We start from the raw sequence: 21,180 nt of genomic DNA, 5'->3' as shown, positions 1-21,180 counted from the left end.
GAGTCCAATGTCGCTTGAAAAACGTATATGCGTCTTTTTTTATATCATTTCGTATGTGTGCATACTTGTAACGGTCATCGCTGAGTTCCACGCATATGACCCCGAGGTGGTGTAAGGTATGACTTTAAAATGACGTGAATGCAAGACGATCGCGACCATGTCAAATCGCTTCCTCGGGGAAAGTTAAAATGGGCGTATTCAAACTGCGCACCAAATTAACTTGTGCCCTCGGCGCGACACTTGTTTAACTGTACAAATCCCTCTCGTAACATTTGTTTTTTTCGTTTTAGATTATGTTTACATTTCCCTGCAAATAAGTAGGACTCGAAACCGGTTCGCGTTGTTTCGTGTGTTTATAGATAAACAGGACGGTTATACGGCTGATCAATTTCCACGTAGCTTGTGACGAATCTGCAGCCAGGAAACAGAAAATATGTCAACAATCAACCCACATCTGGAATCGGGAACCAATTGAATTGGGAGCCAGTTGAATTGTAACACCAGAATAAACACACATGCACACGTTCATCGCGTCAACAACACTTCGAAGATTTATTACCAAATTGTCTAATGCAGTTTACTAGGCGATTATCCAAAACAGCTCCAGAGAAAATTAATTAAGCTTTATCATGTATAAAAATATATAAATCCCTTCACCATTCAAAATGAAGTGTTCCACTCCACAACACACCACAGCACAACTAAGCCCAGACAGAAAATGAAACATTTTTTTTCAACAAATCAACTGAGCTCTTGAGCTGTTCAATAGTTGTTGCTTTTGTTTTTGCTTTTTTTTTTTTTTTTTTTTTTTACACCAGGGAGCAATGCCTATGCATAGAGTATTTATTCACATGTAGGATATTTGGACAGATTATAAATCATAATGTTTGGCTTTAGTGGTTCAACTGAGGTTCAAAATTATGATAGCCTGTATGCCAGTAAGTAAGGGAATTATAGCATCACAATGATGGGATTGGGTTACAAACACCTGCGAAGTGATACAGGCTCATAAATACTTCCCCATTCATTATTACAGAGCACACCCGTTACCATGGTGAAATCCACCTTGCTGGGTTGGTGTAGAGTAAAGGTGACAGTGTAAATGAAACAACGTAGCGAGAATGGTCACTCCTGTTCTACCAAACAACAATCACCCACAGAACTTCCTGAAGCTGGATGTGAAGGCACTGCCGGGTACCAACAGAATGGATCAGGTTTGAGCAGTCATTTATTGGCATAAACTGTATTATGTAAAAATAAGGTTTTACTTCATGTTGTACTCTTGCTTGTGTGGTTTTTCATTTCACACAGAAAACAATTTTTCTTATCTAGAATTGATTGAAACATTTCAACAGCGAAAGATGATAGATATTTGCCGTTTTAGCTTTCAAATGGTCACACACTCATATGGGTGCACACAGTATTATCAGCAAAATTATTCTGATGTCATTCCTTGGTGGCACACAGTCAATCCATCCAACCATTTTCTAGTCAGGTCTAGCGGCTGAAATGAGTTTCCTCTGCCATTAATTTCACAATATTTTTAGATTTGTTTTGATCAGGCAGTATTTGACGTTTACCTGACAAGTACAAATAACCAAACTTAATAGAGAAAAGTCCAAACTCTCCCCTGAGGTATTCAAACCTCTGTCTAATCTGTGGTTTGGTAAAGATATCCGCTTTCATGTCGTTTGTTGAACAATATTGCAGTTTGATTTGTCCACTCTGCACACATTCACAGATGTAGAGGTTCTTTGCGGTTGCGAGACTCCTTGGTTGTCTTCCAAGATCGATGATAGCTTTCACTCTGAGATCACTCAGCAATGCTTGTTTCAGTGTGACTGGCAATGTCACATGACAGGCAGGGTGATCAACAGTCCCCACATGAGCTAATTCATCATATCCAAATCTTTTTGGAGTTTTTCTGCTTCTGCAGCTTGTTCTGACAGGGCTCCCAACTGTGTCCTCAACATGTCACATTTCACTCTCTTTTGTTTTTATAGTTATCTCGTTCTCTGAGTAGGATACTTTCACTTTCTGTTTCCAGTTGAAGTTTGATTAATCATATATGACATCACGGCATATAAGAACCTTCCTTTTCTCTTCATCATACAGTCAACATCCTTTGGCACTGTATGCATATCCGATGAAACAACTTTTCGCAGCCTTTTTGTTCAGTTTCCTTCCTTTTATGAGCATAAGCAATACAGCCAAATAGCTTTATGTGGCTCATGTCAGGTTTTTTTTGAACACCATCTCTCATAGGGTGTCTCTTCCTTCAGAACAGCTGTGGGCAGCCTTTTCTGTATGCAAGCTGCTGGTGGCTACAGCGTCTGCCCAGAACAGTTTTGGTAACTTTGCAAGTAACAGCATGCTCCTGCATGCTTCAACTTATGTCCAGTTTTTTTTTTCTGCAACACTATTTTGTTGTGGTGGGAGAGGTATAGTCAGGTTTTATTCAATTTAGCGCCACTTCAACATTTCAATCGACTGCAAGTGCAGAATGGCTTATTCACAGACAAAAATTCTGAAATGATGGGTTGATGGATGGATGGAGCAACTCACTCTTTTACCCAGTGTCTGGGTATTGGGACACCCATAGAGAATCAAATCTACACCACTATTGTAACAATGTAACAACAACAAACAGCACATTACATGCAATAAATTTAAATGTAAATTTTCAATAAGTATGATCGATAAACCTTTCTTTTGTACTACAGCTGTTGACAACAAATGTCTTAAAATGGTGAATTTTGTCTTTCCCTTATCCATAGGATGTCTTGGAGCAGAAAGCAAAGATGAAAAGCAGTTCACTGCCCTCTCAAGAAGACGCTGCGCTGTTTTTAGACAGATACCTTGAGAAGCATGTCACCCCTGGTAGCCAGCAGTCCCGCATAAAAACAAATCCTCTTTATAGTATGACGGACACAGAGAACATTATTAAGTTTACACCTTCCTGGACTATCAAAGAGTATACTTTGCAAACAAGCCGTGGCAAAGTTAATGACTTTTTACAGGTAATTTGGAAGAAGGCATAATGTGGGTGACTGACCCATTACAGATGATTTAGTTGTTACTTTTGATGATACAACTAAACACTAACATAGAATTTATTATATTAATTTATTTAATTACGGTATTGCTGTGCATATTAAAATCATAATCATTACTTTTGCACTGGTCTACCACATATGATTATTTTGCTAGTCAATTGGGCAAGTAACTTCCAAAACAGTGGTGTCCAAACCTTTTACACAGAGGACACTCTGACAAAACACGTGATTGGCTCCCGGCGCGACCAGTGATTAAATACAGCAAGTCACATTTTAAAGGATACAGTTGTCATTCTATCAAAGATAGATGTCCAAAATTGTGCTAGTTTGGGGCATGAACAGATCATATGGACATGATCTGCATCTGCCACATGAGTTATTTACGAATGGATACATTTTTGATAGCCTAGCATAGTGAACCCTAAATACAACTTTGCATTCAATAAGTCTGTGATGTGTACAAACAGAGGATGAATGAATAAAAGACAGTGCTGAATTCCATTGTTGTTCAGTTAACTTAATACTAAGGCTTTCCTCCCATACATTCTTAATGGCTGTCAGGAAGGATGATGATGAAAGCCTAATAGATCTGTACAAAGCAGAGATACATCTCTTAACTAGAGGAACTTGAGGCTCCAATTAAAGAAGGGTTTCTAATAAAGTTTCCGGAGGGCGATTTGGAAAATGAGTAAACATTTTTTCACAAAGTTCCTAACCTGAAAAAAAATAGAAGAGATTATAACTTCGGAGGGTTCTGGAAAGCTGTTCAAATGAACACAATACATTGTTTGCAGTTTACAGATCATGAACTGATTTTATCCAATTGTTAGACCAAACCGGGTAAGCTTGATCAGTTTTCCATTGTTCAAAATAAGTTTCTGTAAACAGAAGTCCATGTGGAAGGGCCTGATCGCCTGACCTGCTTCCAGTATTGAGTCCAAAACTTAAAAAAAATCAACACTATGGGACAACCGCACAATGGAAGAGGAAGTTGTGAACGCAACAAAATCGGTGATAGTCTCTTTTCCAAATCTACCCAGCATGGCAGCAAGTCTGGTTTCTCACACACCCACAACAAAAGCTAATGACTGTTAGCTGCCTATGTCCAAATTCAAATTGTGGGTGATTTACCAGCCCATAGAAAAACTGAAATTAGCTTGTCTAACCTTTCAAAAAAGGATTTGTAGGGAAAAACAGAGAGGTGGTGAAACAGATACAGAAACTTAGGAAGAGTTACCATTTGTCATGAATAACCCGCGGATACCGAATGTAAAAGCACCCCAACCAGGCACTGGAGGTGATAGAGTCAACGAGAGTTTATTAAAGCGCACGCAAGGCGTGGGATAAACAAAAGACGTACAAATTGACCTCTTGGTCTTTATGTGTGATGCTTTTAAAGTTTGCCTCCAAACATAGCCAAAGGGCCAAGGGTTCCATCACCAAAATAAATAACAAAGAGAAATGTGGGCTACCTAGCCTCGTGCCGTAATGTAAAGAAAATAGGAGATAACAAGTCATCTGTCCAAACTGAAGCCCTTGGAGAAGGATAAAGTTTGACCCAGTCCAGAAAATTCCTGACCAGTCTAAATTTGGCAAGCGCACCCCCAAACAACCCTTTTAAAAGCCTTCTCCGCATCAAGTGATACTAAGACATCTGGCACTAAGGAACTTTCAGGGGTGACAATGTTAAGAAGGCATCTGGTATTAGAAAAAGACGGTCTACCTGGCATGAAGCTGGTAAGATCTTGCCTAATAATAGGTCAATAGGGTAACACTTGCTGCAGATGAGTGGCAAGACTTATTGAAAGAATCTTAAAATCAAAATTCAAAAGAAATATAGGCCTGTAACTGCTCAAGGGGTCTTTGTCATTCTTAAATGGTGGCCTCTGACAGTGGTATCAGGAAGACATCCAAGAGAAAAGGCTTCATTATACAAGCATCTCAAAATGGGACAAAGCAAAAGTGAAAAAGCCCTATGATATTGTCAGGGTTATCTTTGAAAGTAGATTAAGATGAACCCTGCTGCTAAACAGCAAAATAGTAACTCAGACCAGCCAAGATTGACTTTCTCCGCCTAGGCAAAGGGAAAAAAAGCTTGGCGTAAAAACTCATGCCTTGCCAATAGCATTTTTCATCGCTCAAGCATCCCTGCCTGCTTTTTATTCAAAGCATTGCATGTTACAAGACATAACAAAAAGAGCCAGCCAGGGTCCACCAACAGCTGGGCCAAGGTCCCAGCTCACACTTTCCTGCGTCAATAGCTTTATCTAAGGACTGGAGCGAGATGAACTAAGACTGCAGAGATGGATAGCAATGCACACTATTCTAGACTATAACAACCTAATACAGTATATGATTCCCTTTACAGATATTCAACAGCAAAGCCGTCTGGTCCAGGGACCTTGCCACTCTGGAGTCAGCCAATAGCCTCCTGAACATCTGCGAGCGTAATAAGGGCACCCAAAATTTTGCATTTTGTCATCTACTTGAGGAAAGTGAATCTCATTGAGTATGACAGTGGGAGAGGGTGGAGTGTCTGAAGTATAAATAGCAGCATAAAACTCTGTAAAGGTATGATTTATCACACTTGGATCAGTTATGGTAACCCCTGAAGCAGACTTTATCTTTGGGATTACTCTAGCCGATGTCTCAACACTGGCCCGATGTGGAAAAAGCTTCTCTGCTTTGTAGGCAGATTCATAAAAAACATCTGTATTTCAAAAGCAAAGTCCTGACCTTTTTAGTAGAAGCCAGATCAAAATTCACTTTACAGAGGGAAAGATCGAAGTTAATAGCGTAATGTTCTTCGACCTTTTTAATGTCCCTCAGAAGACCAGAAATAGTTGAATTTTCCTCTTTTTGTCCCGTAAGAGATACATGCAGTAAATCAGCCTCTGATACAGGCTTTAGATGCCTCGCAAAGAATGCCCCTAGTTACATTTGTAACAATCGTTTAAAATTAATAAATAAATAAATTTGAGACTGTTTAAATTGTTTATAACAATCTTCTAACAGAAGCACAGAACTAAACCACATTTTTGAAAATTCTATCGGCTTGACCGATAACATGCGGCGTGCTCTGTCTAGCTACGGTGCGGATGTTAAAATGTTGGCACCGAGCTCATAGGCATCTATGTAGCTATGATAGAACTTTCAATGTTCTCCAGGAGACCGAATATTGTGCCTCCAATTTTCGAGAAAGCTTTTGAGTTACACATCTGTAGATTTTACCTTAGCATTCTCAGCAGCCAGAGCGTGGCCTGAACACTAGCAAGATCCATGCTGGCGACATTTGCAGACAGTCCCAAACTGGAGATACACTGTTTGTGGTCGTTGACTTCAAGATTCAAGAGATTTATTGTCATATGTTCAGTTGTACCACACAATGAAATTCTTATTCTTTTTCACTTCCCCGAGCAGCAGACTACATTCTGTAATAGAGCAATAAATAAATAGCAAAAAATAGCAATAAAACAACAAACAGAAACAATGGTGCTAATAATGTAGTGCAGAATATCATGGAGTGCAAAATTTTAGTGCAAGATATTGTTTATGCGTGCAGTAAGAGGCAGATTAGTTCGTGAGGGATTTGTTAAGAATCCGGGTAGCTTGTAGGGTAGAAGCTGTTTGCCAGTCTGGCAGTCCTGGCCCTCAGGCTCCTGTCTGATGGCAGCATTTTAAACAGATCATTTTGTGTGTGTGTCTTGTCCATGATGATGTTGCGCAGAATCCTGGTGTGGTAAATGTCCTGCAGTGAGGGTAAGGCTGCACCACAGATGCGCTTTGAGGACTTGATCATACGCTGGAGAATCTTCCTGTCTTGTGCCATGCATTTGCCTTACCAGACTGTGATGGAGGTGGAGAGGACACTTTGGATTGTGTATCTGTACACAATGGTCAATGGTCTTTGCTGATGTGCCAAATTTCTTCAGTTTCCGCAGAAAGTACAGTCTCTGTTGGGACTTCTTGATGATTTGTCGAGTGTTGTGGGACCAGGGGAGATCCTCGCTGATGTAGATGCAAGAAATTTGAAGGCTTTCACCCTCTCCACCTCTGTCCCATTGATGAATAGTGGTTTGGGAGCTCCACCTGCCGCCTTGGGTTTATGATCAGTTCTTTGGTTTTGTCTGTGTTGAGCTGGAGATTGTTGTAGCAACACCAGTCCACAAGGTCAGACACCTCTTTCCTGTAATCTGTCTCATCCCCACCAGTGATCAAACCGATGACTGTAGTGTTGTATGAACACTTAATTATGACGTACAGATGACGTACAGCCAGTGGTCGGCTGTCAGGGCCCTTCTCTGCTGGCCAAACATAACTGTAATATATATATATATATATATATATATATATATATATATATATATATATATATATATATAGTAAGTGCTCCTTATAATGATATAGTAAGTGCTATGTATATATAATATACATGTATGCGATCAGAAAACATCATAAGTGAAAAATACAGAAAGGATTTATTTACTTTTGAGTGCCGCTTGCTATGCCCATATTCCCTAATGTGATCTCCAGCATCATTTCCATACAAATCATCTTCGTACTTCTCTCTTTAACATCACTTGCAATCTTGGGACCCATGGCTAACCCCTTGAACTTTGAATTAAGCAGTAAAATGCACTTTAAATACGGGTTTGTAACCACTCACAATTGAACAAAGCTTGACCGTTCCACCATTTTGAAACAAGTGAGGCCGACCAATAGCAAACCACCATCCCTGTGAGGAGACGTCGACAAATAGTAGACCAGAATTGTGGTGACGCATTGCAGGGACGGCATATATATATATATATATATATATATATATATATATATATATATATATTTATATATATACAGTGGGCCCCGTGTTAGGAACATAATCCGTTCAGCGGCTATGCTCGTAACTGGAATTGCTCGTATGACGGGCAATCCAAACCTATGTTAATTAGTGAATGCGTGCAAAAGCATCACGACTTTATACACAATTTAAAAATTAGTAACATAATCTACTGTTCAGTTAAATGAAATAACATAAATATACAAAGGAAAAATGACATTTACCTTTGGGGCGACGTGACTTGAGCTGGTGGTGGGTGGAGGTGGAGGGGAGCAGAGACAAACCCGCAGAATTTATTTTTTTTTTTTTTAAACGAGAACTTATCTTAAACGAGAACATATCACCGGCGATTGCCTTTTCTTTAATCCATAATAGAAGACGCCTCTCCATTTCGTTGTTGACCGAGGTCCGTCCCCTGGCAAGGAAAGTCTTGCCCTGAGAAGATTGCCGAGCGGTTACGGTCATACTCACTAGAAAGGTTAACTATGCGTGCGCCTCCTACGCATTTTTTTTATTATCTCCTGCTTCGTTTCTACTGTCATCATGCTCTTACTTCTTCCTTTACCGCCACTTGCAATTTTAGAAGCCATGTCTAACAGATAAAGTTTGCAAAATCATCACAACACACCGAGAAGCTGTGCCATCAACTTAGATGAAGGCGTTCGGCCAATAGCATATCAGCATTTTTGTGATTGACGTGACGCTGGCCAATAGCATATCGGCATCTCCGTGACTGAGATCGTGACTGTGACCTTATAAGACCAATAGTATATCGGCGTTTCCGTGACATGCAAGAACAGTTATCGTTGTTGATGCAGCAAAGTGAAAAAAATAGTGCGGACACACTGACCAGCATGTTGGATTGTTCTTAAGATGAAAGGTTTGTGCGTAAGAGGGGGACAAAAAACGCCGCGGTCCACGTTCGTAAGATGAAAAATACGTACAACGGGTAGTTCGTAAACCGGGGGCCTACTGTGTGTGTGTATATATATATATATATATATATATATATATATATATATATATATATACACACAGACACACAGTATAAAATATATATATATATATATATATATATATATATATATATATATATATATATATATATATATACACACAGTATATATATATATATATATATATATATATATACACAGTATATTTATATCTTACAATATATCTTACACACAGTATATATATATATATATATATATATATATATATATATATATATTACACACACAGTATATATATATATATGTATATATATTACACACACAGTATATATATATATATATATATATATATATATATATTACACACACAGTATATATATATATATATATATATATATATATATATATATATATATATATATATATATACACACACATACACAGTGCACCCCCGTGTTACAACGTCCCTGACTTACGTTTTTTTTTTTTAATTTTATTTATTTATTTATTTTTAATTATCTAGAAATTATTCGTCATATTCTGTTCTTTTTGTGTCACATTATATCCATTGGGGTCATCATAGGGTACCAACCTGTGGTGGCGGGACTCACCACAAGTGTTGTATGGGTCCCACCCAAACACTGATCTCTGCAACATCCGAGAAGAGAAGAAAGGCACCTCCATGAAGAAGTTGGAGGGAATGGGCAACTTAATTTATGCCTATGGAGCGCAGCGGTTGGGAGTGGTTGAGGGCAAGCGGGCCACTCCATCAGTTCCCACCAAGTCCAGAAGGCAGACAGAAATAGACCACCTAGTCAAGGAAAGGAGGCAGATGAAAAAGCAATGGAAGAAGGTCACAGAGGAAGAGAAGGAAGGAATAAACCTGTTGCAGGAAGAGATCCAGAGCAGGCTTGCAACACTGAGGAGAGCTGAAAACCTATTGATGAAGCACAAGAAGAAGGAGCAAACAAGATCACGTTTCTACAAAGACCGCTTTAAATTTGTGAAGTCTCTTCACAAAGGAGAAGAGTGGAAGTCTATCAGTCTCAAAGGTCAACCTAGAAGAACATCTGAAAAAGTCCTGCACAGATGAACGACACCAGGAAGAGATTTGCACTTCCACCTGATATGCCACCACTTAGTCCTCTAGATCATGAGCTTGACGTCAGTCCACCCCGGTGGAGTGAAGTGGGCAAAATTGTGCGTAGAGCAAGGGCAGCATCAGCTAGAGGCCCCAATGGAGTCCCATATAGACTCTAAAAAATTGCACCAGATGTCCTGCGATCCCCCTCATCAGAAATCGTCCAGTTCCACCGGATTAGCCTTCTAAATGTCGAGGGAAAAATTTTCTTTCATGTGGTTGCTCATAGGCTGGCAAGATACCTGCTAGGAAACAATATGATTGACACATCAATCAGGAAAGCAGGCATCTCAGGCTTCTCGGGCTGTGTGGAACACGCCAGTGTCATCTCACACCAGATCCAGGTTGCCAAGAAGAAGGGAAAAGCGCTCCATGTAGTGTTCCTGGATCTTGCAAATGCCTTTGGCTCAGTCCCTCAGAACCTCCTGTGGGCAGCTTTTGATTACTTTAGAGTCCCTCCAGCTCTTACAACCCTTGTCACGGCATACTTCCAGGACATCCAGCTCTGTGTGTCAACATCAGAGTACACTACGGCGTGGCAACATCTGGATTTGGGAATCATGGCTGGCTGCACCATCTCCCCGCTGGCCTTCACCCTGGCTATGGAGGTCATTATACGGGCCTCTCGATGGGTGGTTGGCGGACAAGACAGCGTATAAGACCTCGGCTGAGGCTGCCACCAGTCAGAGCCTGTATGGATAACCTCACAACACTGACCACAGGTGTGGTCAGTGTTGTGACCACGAGATCAATCCGAGCAAGTCCAGAAGCATTTGCGTTGTCAAGGGGAAGTTGTCAGACCACCACATTAGTGAGGATACCATTTCAACAATCTCCGAGAAGCCCGAGAAGAGCCTAGGTATGATGCATCCCTCAAAGATAAAGAGCAAGTGGAGAAGCTCAGGAAGGAGATAGCCAGCAGCCTGGAGAACATCAACAGAACCCTGCTTCCAGGCAAGCTGACGCTCTGGTCCATGCAGTACGGTCTACTTCCACGTCTACTGTGGCAACTAACCCTCTATGAAGTCTCGCTCTCAAAGGTGTAAAAACTGGATAGGCTAGTCAACTCATACGCAAGGAAGTGGCTTGGCCTTCCCAGGTGCCTGAGCAGAATTGGGCTCTACAGTAGAGGGATGTTACATCTGCCCATTTCTAGTCTGGCAGAAGAGTTTAAGTGCGCCAAGGTCCGACTGGAATTGATGCGACAAGAGTCAAGCGATCCATGCGGTACCTATTCCGTCCACCGGCAGGAAGTGGACCCCATTGATCGCAACGGAGCAGGCAAAGGCAGCACTCAGATACAGAGACATCGTGGGCCGAGTCCAGGAGGGGAGGAGTGGGCTTGGACTCGGGGCCAGTACACCGGCCTGGAGCAAAGCCAACCCTTTGGAGAGACGCCGGCCAGTGGTTCAGCAGGTGCGACGGGGAGAGGAAGCAGGAAGGTGCGTGCAAGCTGTGGCGCAGGCAAAGCAACTGCAGTGGATGGCATGGGAAGGTGTGAAGAAGATCTCTGGGAGATGGAGCCATTTAGGGGAAGCTTTACCATCAGGGCTGCCTATGATGTGTTGCCCTCTCCTCCAAACCTTAGCCAATGGTATGGTGAAGATCCCACGTGCCTCCTATGTCCAAGGCCGAAGCACATCTTGGTGGGATGTATGACCAGCCTCACCCAAGGCCGATACACCTGGTGGCACAACCAGGTGCCAACGTGTCTTACAGCATTGCTGGAAAACCAACGGACCAGCATAAATGCCCTACCTCCCCCATCAGACCATTGGCAGCCAGTTCCTTTTGTACGAGAGGGACAAGCCAGCCTCACCATCATTAGAGCAGACACTGGGCAGCTGGGCAGAGCATGGGACTGGAAGCTGCTGGCTGACCTGAACAAGAAACTCTGCTTCCCATCTGAGATTGCCTCCTCCAACCTGCGACCAGACCTTGTGCTGTGGTCACTCTCAACCAAGCTCGTATACATCATAGAGCTCACAGTGCCCTTCCTGGGAGAGTGCAGTGGAGCGTATCAGCGGAAGAAGCTGAGGTATGCAGACCTCGCTGCAAACGCTCGGCAACATGGCTGGAAAGTATTTGTGCATCCAGTGGAGGTAGGCTGCAGAGGGTTTGTAGCCACCTCAACATCTAGGCTGCTTAAAGAAATGGGAGTGCGAGGAAAGGCCCACAGGCACTCAATCAAGGATCTCTCTTGTGCTGCTGAGAATAGGAGCCAGTGGCTGTGGATGAAGAGGAAAGATCCAACCTCAGCATTCTGGTGAAAAAGTGGCATTTAGCGAGTGAACCTGTTACGCTGGGTTTCACTGCTGAACCCATGGAGGTGTTGTGGGCTAATCAGCGAAACACCGGTGAAAGAGGGCGCCAACTTGACAACCCAAAGGATGCCATTGCCCACTTGAATCCCACAGTCTCATCGATGCCTTATTAGATAGAGGGATATCAACATCTAGTACGATATAACAGACCTGATTTGGTTACACTCCTTCTAGTGTTGAGGACTCTCATTAATTCGACCTTATAGCCACACTCCAATCGGCCACCTCGACAATGGACTCAATGTCCCCCACATCCCCTGTGATGTTGGCGAAATATTGCCGGAAGTGAGGTTGAAACTCCTTCCGAGGACTTCAGAGGACAGACCAAACCTTGATAACATGGCAAGAACAGGTTCAAAAACCATTCTACTCAGAACAGAAAACAACCATGCAAATAAATATACTGTAAAACTAAAAGCTACAAAAAAAAGATATACAATAAAATAACATACACGGACCCGTAATAGATGAGAGAAGATCTCATCATGTGGTTATTACAATGAAAACAAGCATGTGGGAGAACTAGGCTATTTATACAAGGATGTGATGGCAACTCCAGAGTGGAAGAGAGACCAACCCATCTTGGGACTGGTACCAGACAGAGCCCGGGCTGTGTGTGGAGTCAAGTCTAACCAAAGTTGGAATTTGACCACATCACACACCAGCTCAGGTTGCTTGCCTGTCAGAGAGCTGACATTATGTGTCAAGCGCTAGCTTCCGCAGCCGGGAATCGGAGCGCCAAGTCGACCCCCCCCATGGGTGCAGGTCTGGCCACCATTCGCTCGCCAGTGAGCCTCACCTCCAGACCTGTCTCCGGAGGGAGGCCCCGGTGGCCCGCGTCCGGGAAAGCGAACCCTGACTCCATTTATGTTATTCATCATGAGGTCTAGGAGCCATGGTTAGTCTGGTCCCTCACCTACTGTAGGTGCCCAAACTGGTACCAAGGACCTGTTTGCCATAGTTGAACCTGCCAGCAGCATAAAGCTCCAGACAACTTCACTCCTAGGATCATTGGGACACGCACACTCCTCCACCACGATAAGGTGACGGCCCACAGAGGGAAGATTACATATTGTTAAACTGAAAACTTAAACAGCACAGTCCAGTCCAGAATACTAATTTTTAGCTAGAACCATACCTTGTTCGGCAAATTTAAATAAACATGTACAAAGTATATATAACTATACTCTGTGAATATGCATGTGACTTTTGTTGTATATTGTGTGCACAGGATAAAGAAAGGAAACCTATGGAGCTGGACTTTTGGCTAGATGATCTGTACACACCAGGATTTGATGCTTTATTGAAGAAAAAAGAAGCAGAGCAGCGACGGAAAAGACTTCACCGACTACTTTCTGTCATAGGTTTGTTTGTCAGTGTAGGCATTGTTATTATCATTGTACCAGTTGTGGTGCTAAAGAAGAACGTTTGACTTTTTATAAACAGCTTTATTTATCATTACATGAAGGACGTTAAGGTCATCAAGGAACATTTTAAGATAAACAATTTAGCATCTAGTGTAGTGTTCATAATCATATCTAAACGTGTACATTTAGAAACATTTGCATAGTTGGAAAATAAAGGTGTTTTTGATTTTTTTTTCCCTAGCTATATTGCTATCTATTTGGGTATCCTATGGTGGGCCTGGTGCAAACCACACAAACAAAAAACTAAGTGTATAAAAAAAGGTAATAACAAAAAAAGACACCTTACAAGACAGAAGCACACAAGAAAAAAGAAGCAAACAAGAAAAAAGAAGCTAACTAAAAAAAGCAAAATAGAAAAATACACAAGACAAAAGAAGCAATCTAAAAGAAGATGCTAACAAGAATAAAGAAGCAAATAAGAAAAAGAACACAAGAAAGAAAAAAAAAACAAACAAAACAAGACAAATGCAAAAAAAAAAGGAAGCAAATAATAAATAGGACTCACGCAAGAAAAATGAAGCAAACAAAAAAGGACACACAAGAAAAAAGAAGCTCCAAGAAAAAGGATACCTACTAGAAAGATGAAACAAGGAAAAGGACACATGCTAGAAAAAAAGCAAACAAAAAATGATACATGCAAGAAAAACGAAGCAAACAAGAAAAAGGACACACACTAGAAAAAAAAGAAGCAAACAAGAAAAAAGGACCAGAAAAAAGAACCAAGAATAAGGTATGTAAGTGTGGAATTTGTGCAAACCTCAGGTGGCTCAGTTGGTTAAGCAACACAACTTTGCAACACAGCTTGGCTAATTTGAGTCCCATCAGCACCGATTTTTTTTTCTGTAAAGTTTGTCCCCTCCTTTACAATTTCTTGCTGTTCTGCTCGTCAAAAGGTTAGGGCGGCCTAAATGTTCAGTCTGCAAGAAATTGGAAACAACTGCAAAAAATTTAAGAGGAAAAAAGTGGGACTCGAATCCGGGACACTGTCATCAAACGGCAATGCCTAACCAACTGAGCCAGTTGAGGACAATTAGCAACTGTTACATAAACTATTATTACAAGTGTGGCAAAGCGTTCTGTGTGTAGACATTCTGCACTATATTTTGTAGATAACAAGCAAAGTGACATCTGTCAGCAGCTAAGCTTGGGCAGGCTGGTCATCATTGTCCTTCCCATGATGAAGTTCGCGACAGCAACCTCCATACAGCAACCTTCTCATAACAAACATTGTTTAACTGCAAGCAGTGCATCCATTCTCAGGGCAAAGCTTTTCTTCATTACAAGCAGGTAAATTTATTGTAGCAAATGTATAGTCAGTATTTTTACAATTATTCTGACACTGACTTACATTTTTTTTTTCGTGTTACAAAGTGGAATACTAATTTTTCCGCCCCTCTTTATGGCATTTTCCCCTCTTTACGGCATCAACAACTATTACAAAAACTATACAAAATTGGCGGTCAGTGTGCATGCATATGACTCTGTGAGTCGCAATATGCTCATACGTCACTGCATACTAAATCATATTACTAAAATACTGGTCTGCTATTGGTCGGCGTGTCAAAGATACTGGTGTGTTATTGGCCGGCGTCATGGCTTCTTTGAAGATGCTGGTCTGCTATTGCTAAGCGTCACGGTGCGCTAAGATGCTGGTCTGCTATTGGTCGGCGTCACGGTGTCACTAAGATGTCGCTAGGCTAAAGACTTGATCTAGTGTGAGTGCTTACAATATCGTATTTATTGTGGAACGAAGCCGGAAATAATCAAGAAATATGAAGAAGGCTAGACTACCATCGCAAGGGATTATGGCCGTAACTCGCCCATGTCACTCCAAAGGTAGATACATTTCATTTTTCCTTTATAATTCTTTTTATATATGATGCTTAGTTATACACGTGTATATATGTATATGCGTAATATGTATATTATATATAGGTAGCGCTGACTATATTATTTTGTTACAAATTTTTAATATTTAATTTATTGTCATTTCATTTAATGTTTTTACCTGGGGTTTTATACGCATTAGTGTATGGTGGGCATCTACTGTAGTTTAAAAAAAAAAAAAAAGAAAAGTGTTCCAGAAGTACATTAAATTGACATACAATAGATGCGTGTCTGCAAAAATATAATAATATGAAGTTCATATTTCTTTGTACATTTCTTTAATTAAAAAAAAGTACAAATAATGTTAAGTCCCATTTCTCCATGCAAATTGTTTTGCTCTTAAGTTTATCAGTTTTGTCTTATGCAGGATCCGTCATCCATCCATTATCTGTAGCTGCTTCTTCTCACAACGGTCGCAGACTTGCTGGTGCCTTTACCAGCCATCTGGGCAGGCGGGTATGAGGTTATATTTGTGCCACAATTACGAGCGCGCAGAAAAAATTTTGAGCGTTGAAAATAAAACTGAGCGAGCGAAAACAGATTTTGAGCGCAGAAAAAAAGTTCTTGAAAAGAAGTTTCTCGCTCAAAATTCCTTTTTGCTCGCTCGCAATAGCCTTCTCGCGCTCAACATCTCGCTCTCGTTCGCGATACTCCTCCCTCCCTCTCTCAACATCGTGTTTGCTCATCGAGCTCTCGCTCGCTCGAGTCGTCCTCTGCGCTCACTCAGTTCTCCTCACGCATTACGTTTCTGCCACAAAACCAGCCAATCAGAGCTTGTAAAAGTACATTGATTGACAGCTTGGTATCCAATGAGATTGCTTGTTGTGTTCACCCGGAACGAGCAAATGAGAGTGCGCCACATCGACATGGGCGGGAGGAGGTGGGCTTATATTATTAAAGTATAAAAACAAGGTATTTCTGTTAAATGATACAATACAGTAATAATAATAATATTAAAAGTAATTCTCCAGCCCAAGTCCGTGTTGACGCACTCTCGTTTGCCCTTTTCAGGTGAACACAGGGCAAACGAGAGTGCGTCAACGGATAGCGTACAAGCAATCTCATTGGATACCAAGCTGTCAATCAAAGTGCTTTTACAAGCTCTGATTGGCTGGTTTTGTGGCACAAACGTAACGCGTGAGCAGAACTGAGCGAGCGCAGAGGACGACTCGAGCGAGCGAGAGCTCGATGTTGAGCAAACGCGATGTTGAGCGAGAGAGGGAGGAGTATCGCGAGCGAGAGCGAGATGTCGAGCGAGAGAGAGCTATCACGAGCGAGCAAAAAGGAATTTTGAGCGAGCAATTTCTTTTTCTGTGTTCAAACTCAATCGGCGCGCGCTCAAACTCTTATCATTACGCGCTCAGTAGTTTTTTTCTTGCCTTCAAAATATGTGTTCACTCGCTCAGTTTGATTTTCTCCGCTCAAATTTTTTTTTCGCGCGCTCGTAATTGTGGCACAAATATAACGCCAGAGGCGGGGAACACCCTGGACTGGCTGCCAGTCAATCGAGGGGCACACAGTGATGATCAATCATTCACGCACCAAATCACACCTAAGAATTCGCAATACACCTTCCATACATGTTTTTGGAATGAGGGAGGAAGCTGGAGGGCCCGAAGAGAATCCATGTGGGCTCGGGGAGAAAATGGAAACTCCACACAGGAAGGCCTTGAACAGAGAACCTTTCACTTAACACTTAACTTTCGCAATATTGCCAAGATTTGTCCTATTATGTCTCCTAGTGATGCTGAAACATTAATTATACATACATTAACCTTGACTACTGTAAAGTATTGTTTTCTGGACTTTCCATGCCTTGGATCTAAAGCCTGCAGTCAGTACAAAATGCAGCAGCGAGACTGTTGACAAGGACAAGACAGTTTGATCATATACTAGCAAACCTGCATCGACTTCCAGTACATCTGAGGTGTGATTTTAAGGTGTTGTTAATTACTTAAAAACTTTTACATGGCTTAGCGTGAAAGGAATCATTTAATTAATTACAAATTTAATTATTTAAGGACACTTTTATTTCATTAAAAGTCATGACACATTTAATTATTTAATGACACATTTATTTAATTAATGAAACATTTATTTAATTATTGACACTTTTATTCAATTATTGACACTTTTATTCAATTATTGACACATCTGTCAAGATCGCTCGTCAAAGTTTGATGGGCGGGCCCTAACACGTTGATTGGTTACCCTGCTCTTCAAACCAAAACAATTCCTTCACTTTGCGTTGAATAAAATCATTTTCTACAGGCCCTGCCTCCACATTTTCAGCAAGGTCTTTAATCCCTCTACCTAACTGTTGTGAAACCTCACGAAGGTCCTCGGTCATCGCATCCGCCATGTTTCCAACCTCTTTAGGGTATAGTAATGGATTGGACATGATTTGAGTTAACAGGCTTTGGGCCCGCCCACTAACTTGACGAGCGAGGTTGACAGATAAACTAATTGCCGAAAACTGGCCGTGTTTCATCCTTTGCTTATCTGTCAAGCTCGCCCGTCAAAGTTTGACAGGCGAGTCCTAACACCTGATTGGTTACCCTTGCAAGACAAAGCAGCTCTGCTTTATTTGAATAATGGTCATTGACCATTACTCTCTTTGGGTCGCCGTAACACTAGAAAAAAAAAAAGCGCTAATCACCTAATGATACATAGCACCTCTCGAGCTAACAAACAAGTTGCACAACGAAAAAAAACTCTTATTTCCAATGTCTCTAACGATAAACAAAACAGATGAACAGTGTCAGAATTTTGACAACTTGTGTACTTACGGACAATTCTCGTCCAAGGCAAAACAAAATAAGATCATCAATCCTCGAACATTAACCCGTCGTCTGTCTCTGCTGCCACATTGGATAATTTACATCTACTGAGAAAAACAATGTATTCGAAGAAACCAGAAGAGGGTGCTCTAAGTCTATGTACAAATCATAAACAACAAAGGTGGAATTGCATTTTGAAGGGCAGAATAATCTTATTCAATTCAAAAATATTTTGAATAACATATTTTAAAAAGCCATTGATTCACATATTTGCAGTTCTATTTCATAGTTGTTTCATAAACTGACTCCTTGAGCAGATACACAAATTTGCTTGACCGATGGGGAAAAAACAGCAGATTAGCCGCACTGGACTATAAGCGGCGGGGCTCAAATCATGAAAAAGTCGCGGTTTATAGTCCGAAAAATACGGTGCATTGAATTAAATAATGCATTAGGAAAGCAACATTGCTTCATCATATTAGATGCATTCTTAAAGTGGGTTGAATTTTTCCCAACAGAAAAAGACATAAAAAGGCAGTGACCAAATTGTATTCCTATTGCGGCCACAGGAATGAGAATTGTTCCGCTGACGGAAAATCGTTATCACCATTTGAAATAGTGTATGTAAGACCATGCAGACTACCAGACTTAACCCCTGACCAGCAAACTAGTGGATGTTCTATTTCAGTTCATATGAAGACTGTTTGGCACAATGACTGGCCAGTGTGTTCTATCCCACAGAATACCCAGGTCAAGATCAGAGACCAGGTGTTCCTTAAGGTGCTGAGACGACCTCGTTGGGACAGTGAACACTGGGATGACCCATTCCAGCTGATCGCAGCAACACCAACTGTGGTGAAAGTTGAAGGATGCGACGGGTGGATCTACCAGTCGCAGTGCAAGATCCTTCAACGCCCTGTTGATGGCCCTAGTGACGCCAGTCCCTCGAAGTGAGGATCAGCACCCCCAAGTGCATGGATGTTGCACCAACGAAAGACCACAGTGGGAGAGAGGCTTTTTGTAATAACACACCGCTCTCAGGAGAATGGCCTGCTTGTTGCTGGGCAGTGCCCTTGTGTCCAGACGACCTGCAATGCTTACCTCTCACAGACAGCCATTGCCCACCCGCGTTATGGGCAACCTCCAGCTCCTGACGGACATCACAGGAACAGTGATAAATGTTACATTTATTTCACTGTTGAGAACTCCACTCATAGGTCCAAACGCAACAAAATATATGGTATATATATATATATACACCGTATATATATATATATATATATATATATATATATACACCGTATATATATATATATATATATATATATATATATATATGGTATATATATATATATATATATATATATATATATACCATATATATATATATATACATATATATGTATATATATATATATATATATACATTTATATGTATACATATATATATATATATATACATATATATATATATATATATATATATATATATATATATATATATATATATATATATATTGTAGCGAGAACTTCCTTCATTGGGCCGATATGGAAACCATGTCAATTTTAAATGATTTCATAGTATTATTACCATCCACAATAAAGGAATATAAGAGTTTGAGCTTAAAGTGGTTCATTAGATGTTGCTACATTCTGTGTATGAGAGTGTGAGACTGTAAAGTGAACAAAACAATATGGGGTGCAAGGGAGTGTAAGAATGGAATGTTTCAGAGCAAGCGGTGCTAGTCGCGGGGACGAGATGGCCTTGGCACCTGGTGAAAAACAACTTTGAGGAAAACTACAACCAGGAGGAGTAAGCAAGCAATTCTGCAGGGGAAGAAAGACCAATGAGAGCAAGCTAAAGTTAACAACAGTATACACATAGCCAATAAAATAATGCCAGGATGCCTTTGTTGATGTGCCATTTGCATATTGTGTGGTATAACTCATTGCTGGGCAACTCGGATGAGAGTACGTCTGCTGGTGGCAACAGCGGCGTACAGGGCTTTATTGACAGGGACCCGAGACCCAGGTGCTTGTATTAGATCTGCGTGTTAGGAATAAATCCACTCGTGTGTGAAAATGCCGGCTTCCTGATACCTTTCTATTGCAGAACGAGCGCGCAAATTGTTGGATGAGTGGCAGTTGGGTAAGGTCACAAATTGGAGTCAGATTACTAACTTGAGTTTATGTTGAATTAGAAATAAAATTCCAACAACAACAAATTGATGGCTTAGTTGTTTTGAAATCAGAAGTAAAGCTGTCTAGTTTGTTCATATATTTTTTTTATATTACAGACAAAACCAAAAAATCTCAATTATACACGACAAGCTAAAGTTTTGGAACTGAGTTTAGCAAGGGTCATGGAAACTTACATGATTTGCTTTCGCGGGCCACATAAAATTACGTGGCGGGCCGGATTTGGCCCCCGGGGCTTGAGTTTGATAGCTGTGGGATAGATCAGGGCTATACAAATTAACGTGACTTGATTAACATAAATAAGAACTCTCTGTGTAGCTAGAATTAGACAACCTTGCAGAAAATCTTACGAATCTCTTCTAAATCCTTAAAAAAATCCACATCAGTGCTTGTGTATGTGTGAGAGAGGCATAAGGGGAGGTGACATTAAGAATATTAGGCATGGTTACGGGCAATTTGCACCCCTCCTAAATCGAAGCCTTTTTGATTTGAAAATTTCAATCCAGTGTGTTGCGATGTCCATTCAATTTTGATTTAACCTTCAGCCCAGGTGTCTTCCCATAGATAAATATC

The 21,180-nt window shown here is 40.9% G+C and overlaps 1 protein-coding gene across 1 annotated transcript; it reads left to right on the top strand.

Annotated features, from left to right (window-relative positions):
• Positions 1-807: 807 nt before the first annotated feature.
• Positions 808-19,620, top strand: minar2 (membrane integral NOTCH2 associated receptor 2). The gene is made up of 6 exons (XM_088435601.1): positions 808-938; positions 1,037-1,214; positions 2,778-3,020; positions 13,546-13,678; positions 14,851-15,028; positions 19,150-19,620. The coding sequence occupies exons 2-6, from the start codon at positions 1,122-1,124 to the stop codon at positions 19,193-19,195; spliced, it is 693 nt and encodes a 230-aa protein (XP_088291727.1). The 5' UTR covers positions 808-938; positions 1,037-1,121; the 3' UTR covers positions 19,196-19,620.
• Positions 19,621-21,180: the final 1,560 nt, after the last annotated feature.

The sequence above is a fragment of the Hippichthys cyanospilos genome, chromosome 15, assembly GCF_059441005.1.
Source record: "Hippichthys cyanospilos isolate Australia breed blue-spotted pipefish chromosome 15, RoL_Hcya_1.0, whole genome shotgun sequence".
Taxonomy (NCBI): Eukaryota; Metazoa; Chordata; class Actinopteri; order Syngnathiformes; family Syngnathidae; genus Hippichthys; species Hippichthys cyanospilos.
This window is presented reverse-complemented; position numbering and strand designations above follow the sequence as displayed.

What these genes read in the sequence shown, in the direction of transcription:
- minar2 (XM_088435601.1), top strand. Translation starts at nt 1,122, where the DNA reads ATGGTCACTCCTGTTCTACCAAACAACAATCACCCACAGAACTTCCTG. An exon ending in CCGACTACTTTCTGTCATAG is followed by an intron (nt 13,679 to 14,850) that starts GTTTGTTTGTCA and finishes TATATTTTGTAG; the next exon opens with ATAACAAGCAAAGTGACATC. An exon ending in CTTTTCTTCATTACAAGCAG is followed by an intron (nt 15,029 to 19,149) that starts GTAAATTTATTG and finishes TCTATCCCACAG; the next exon opens with AATACCCAGGTCAAGATCAG.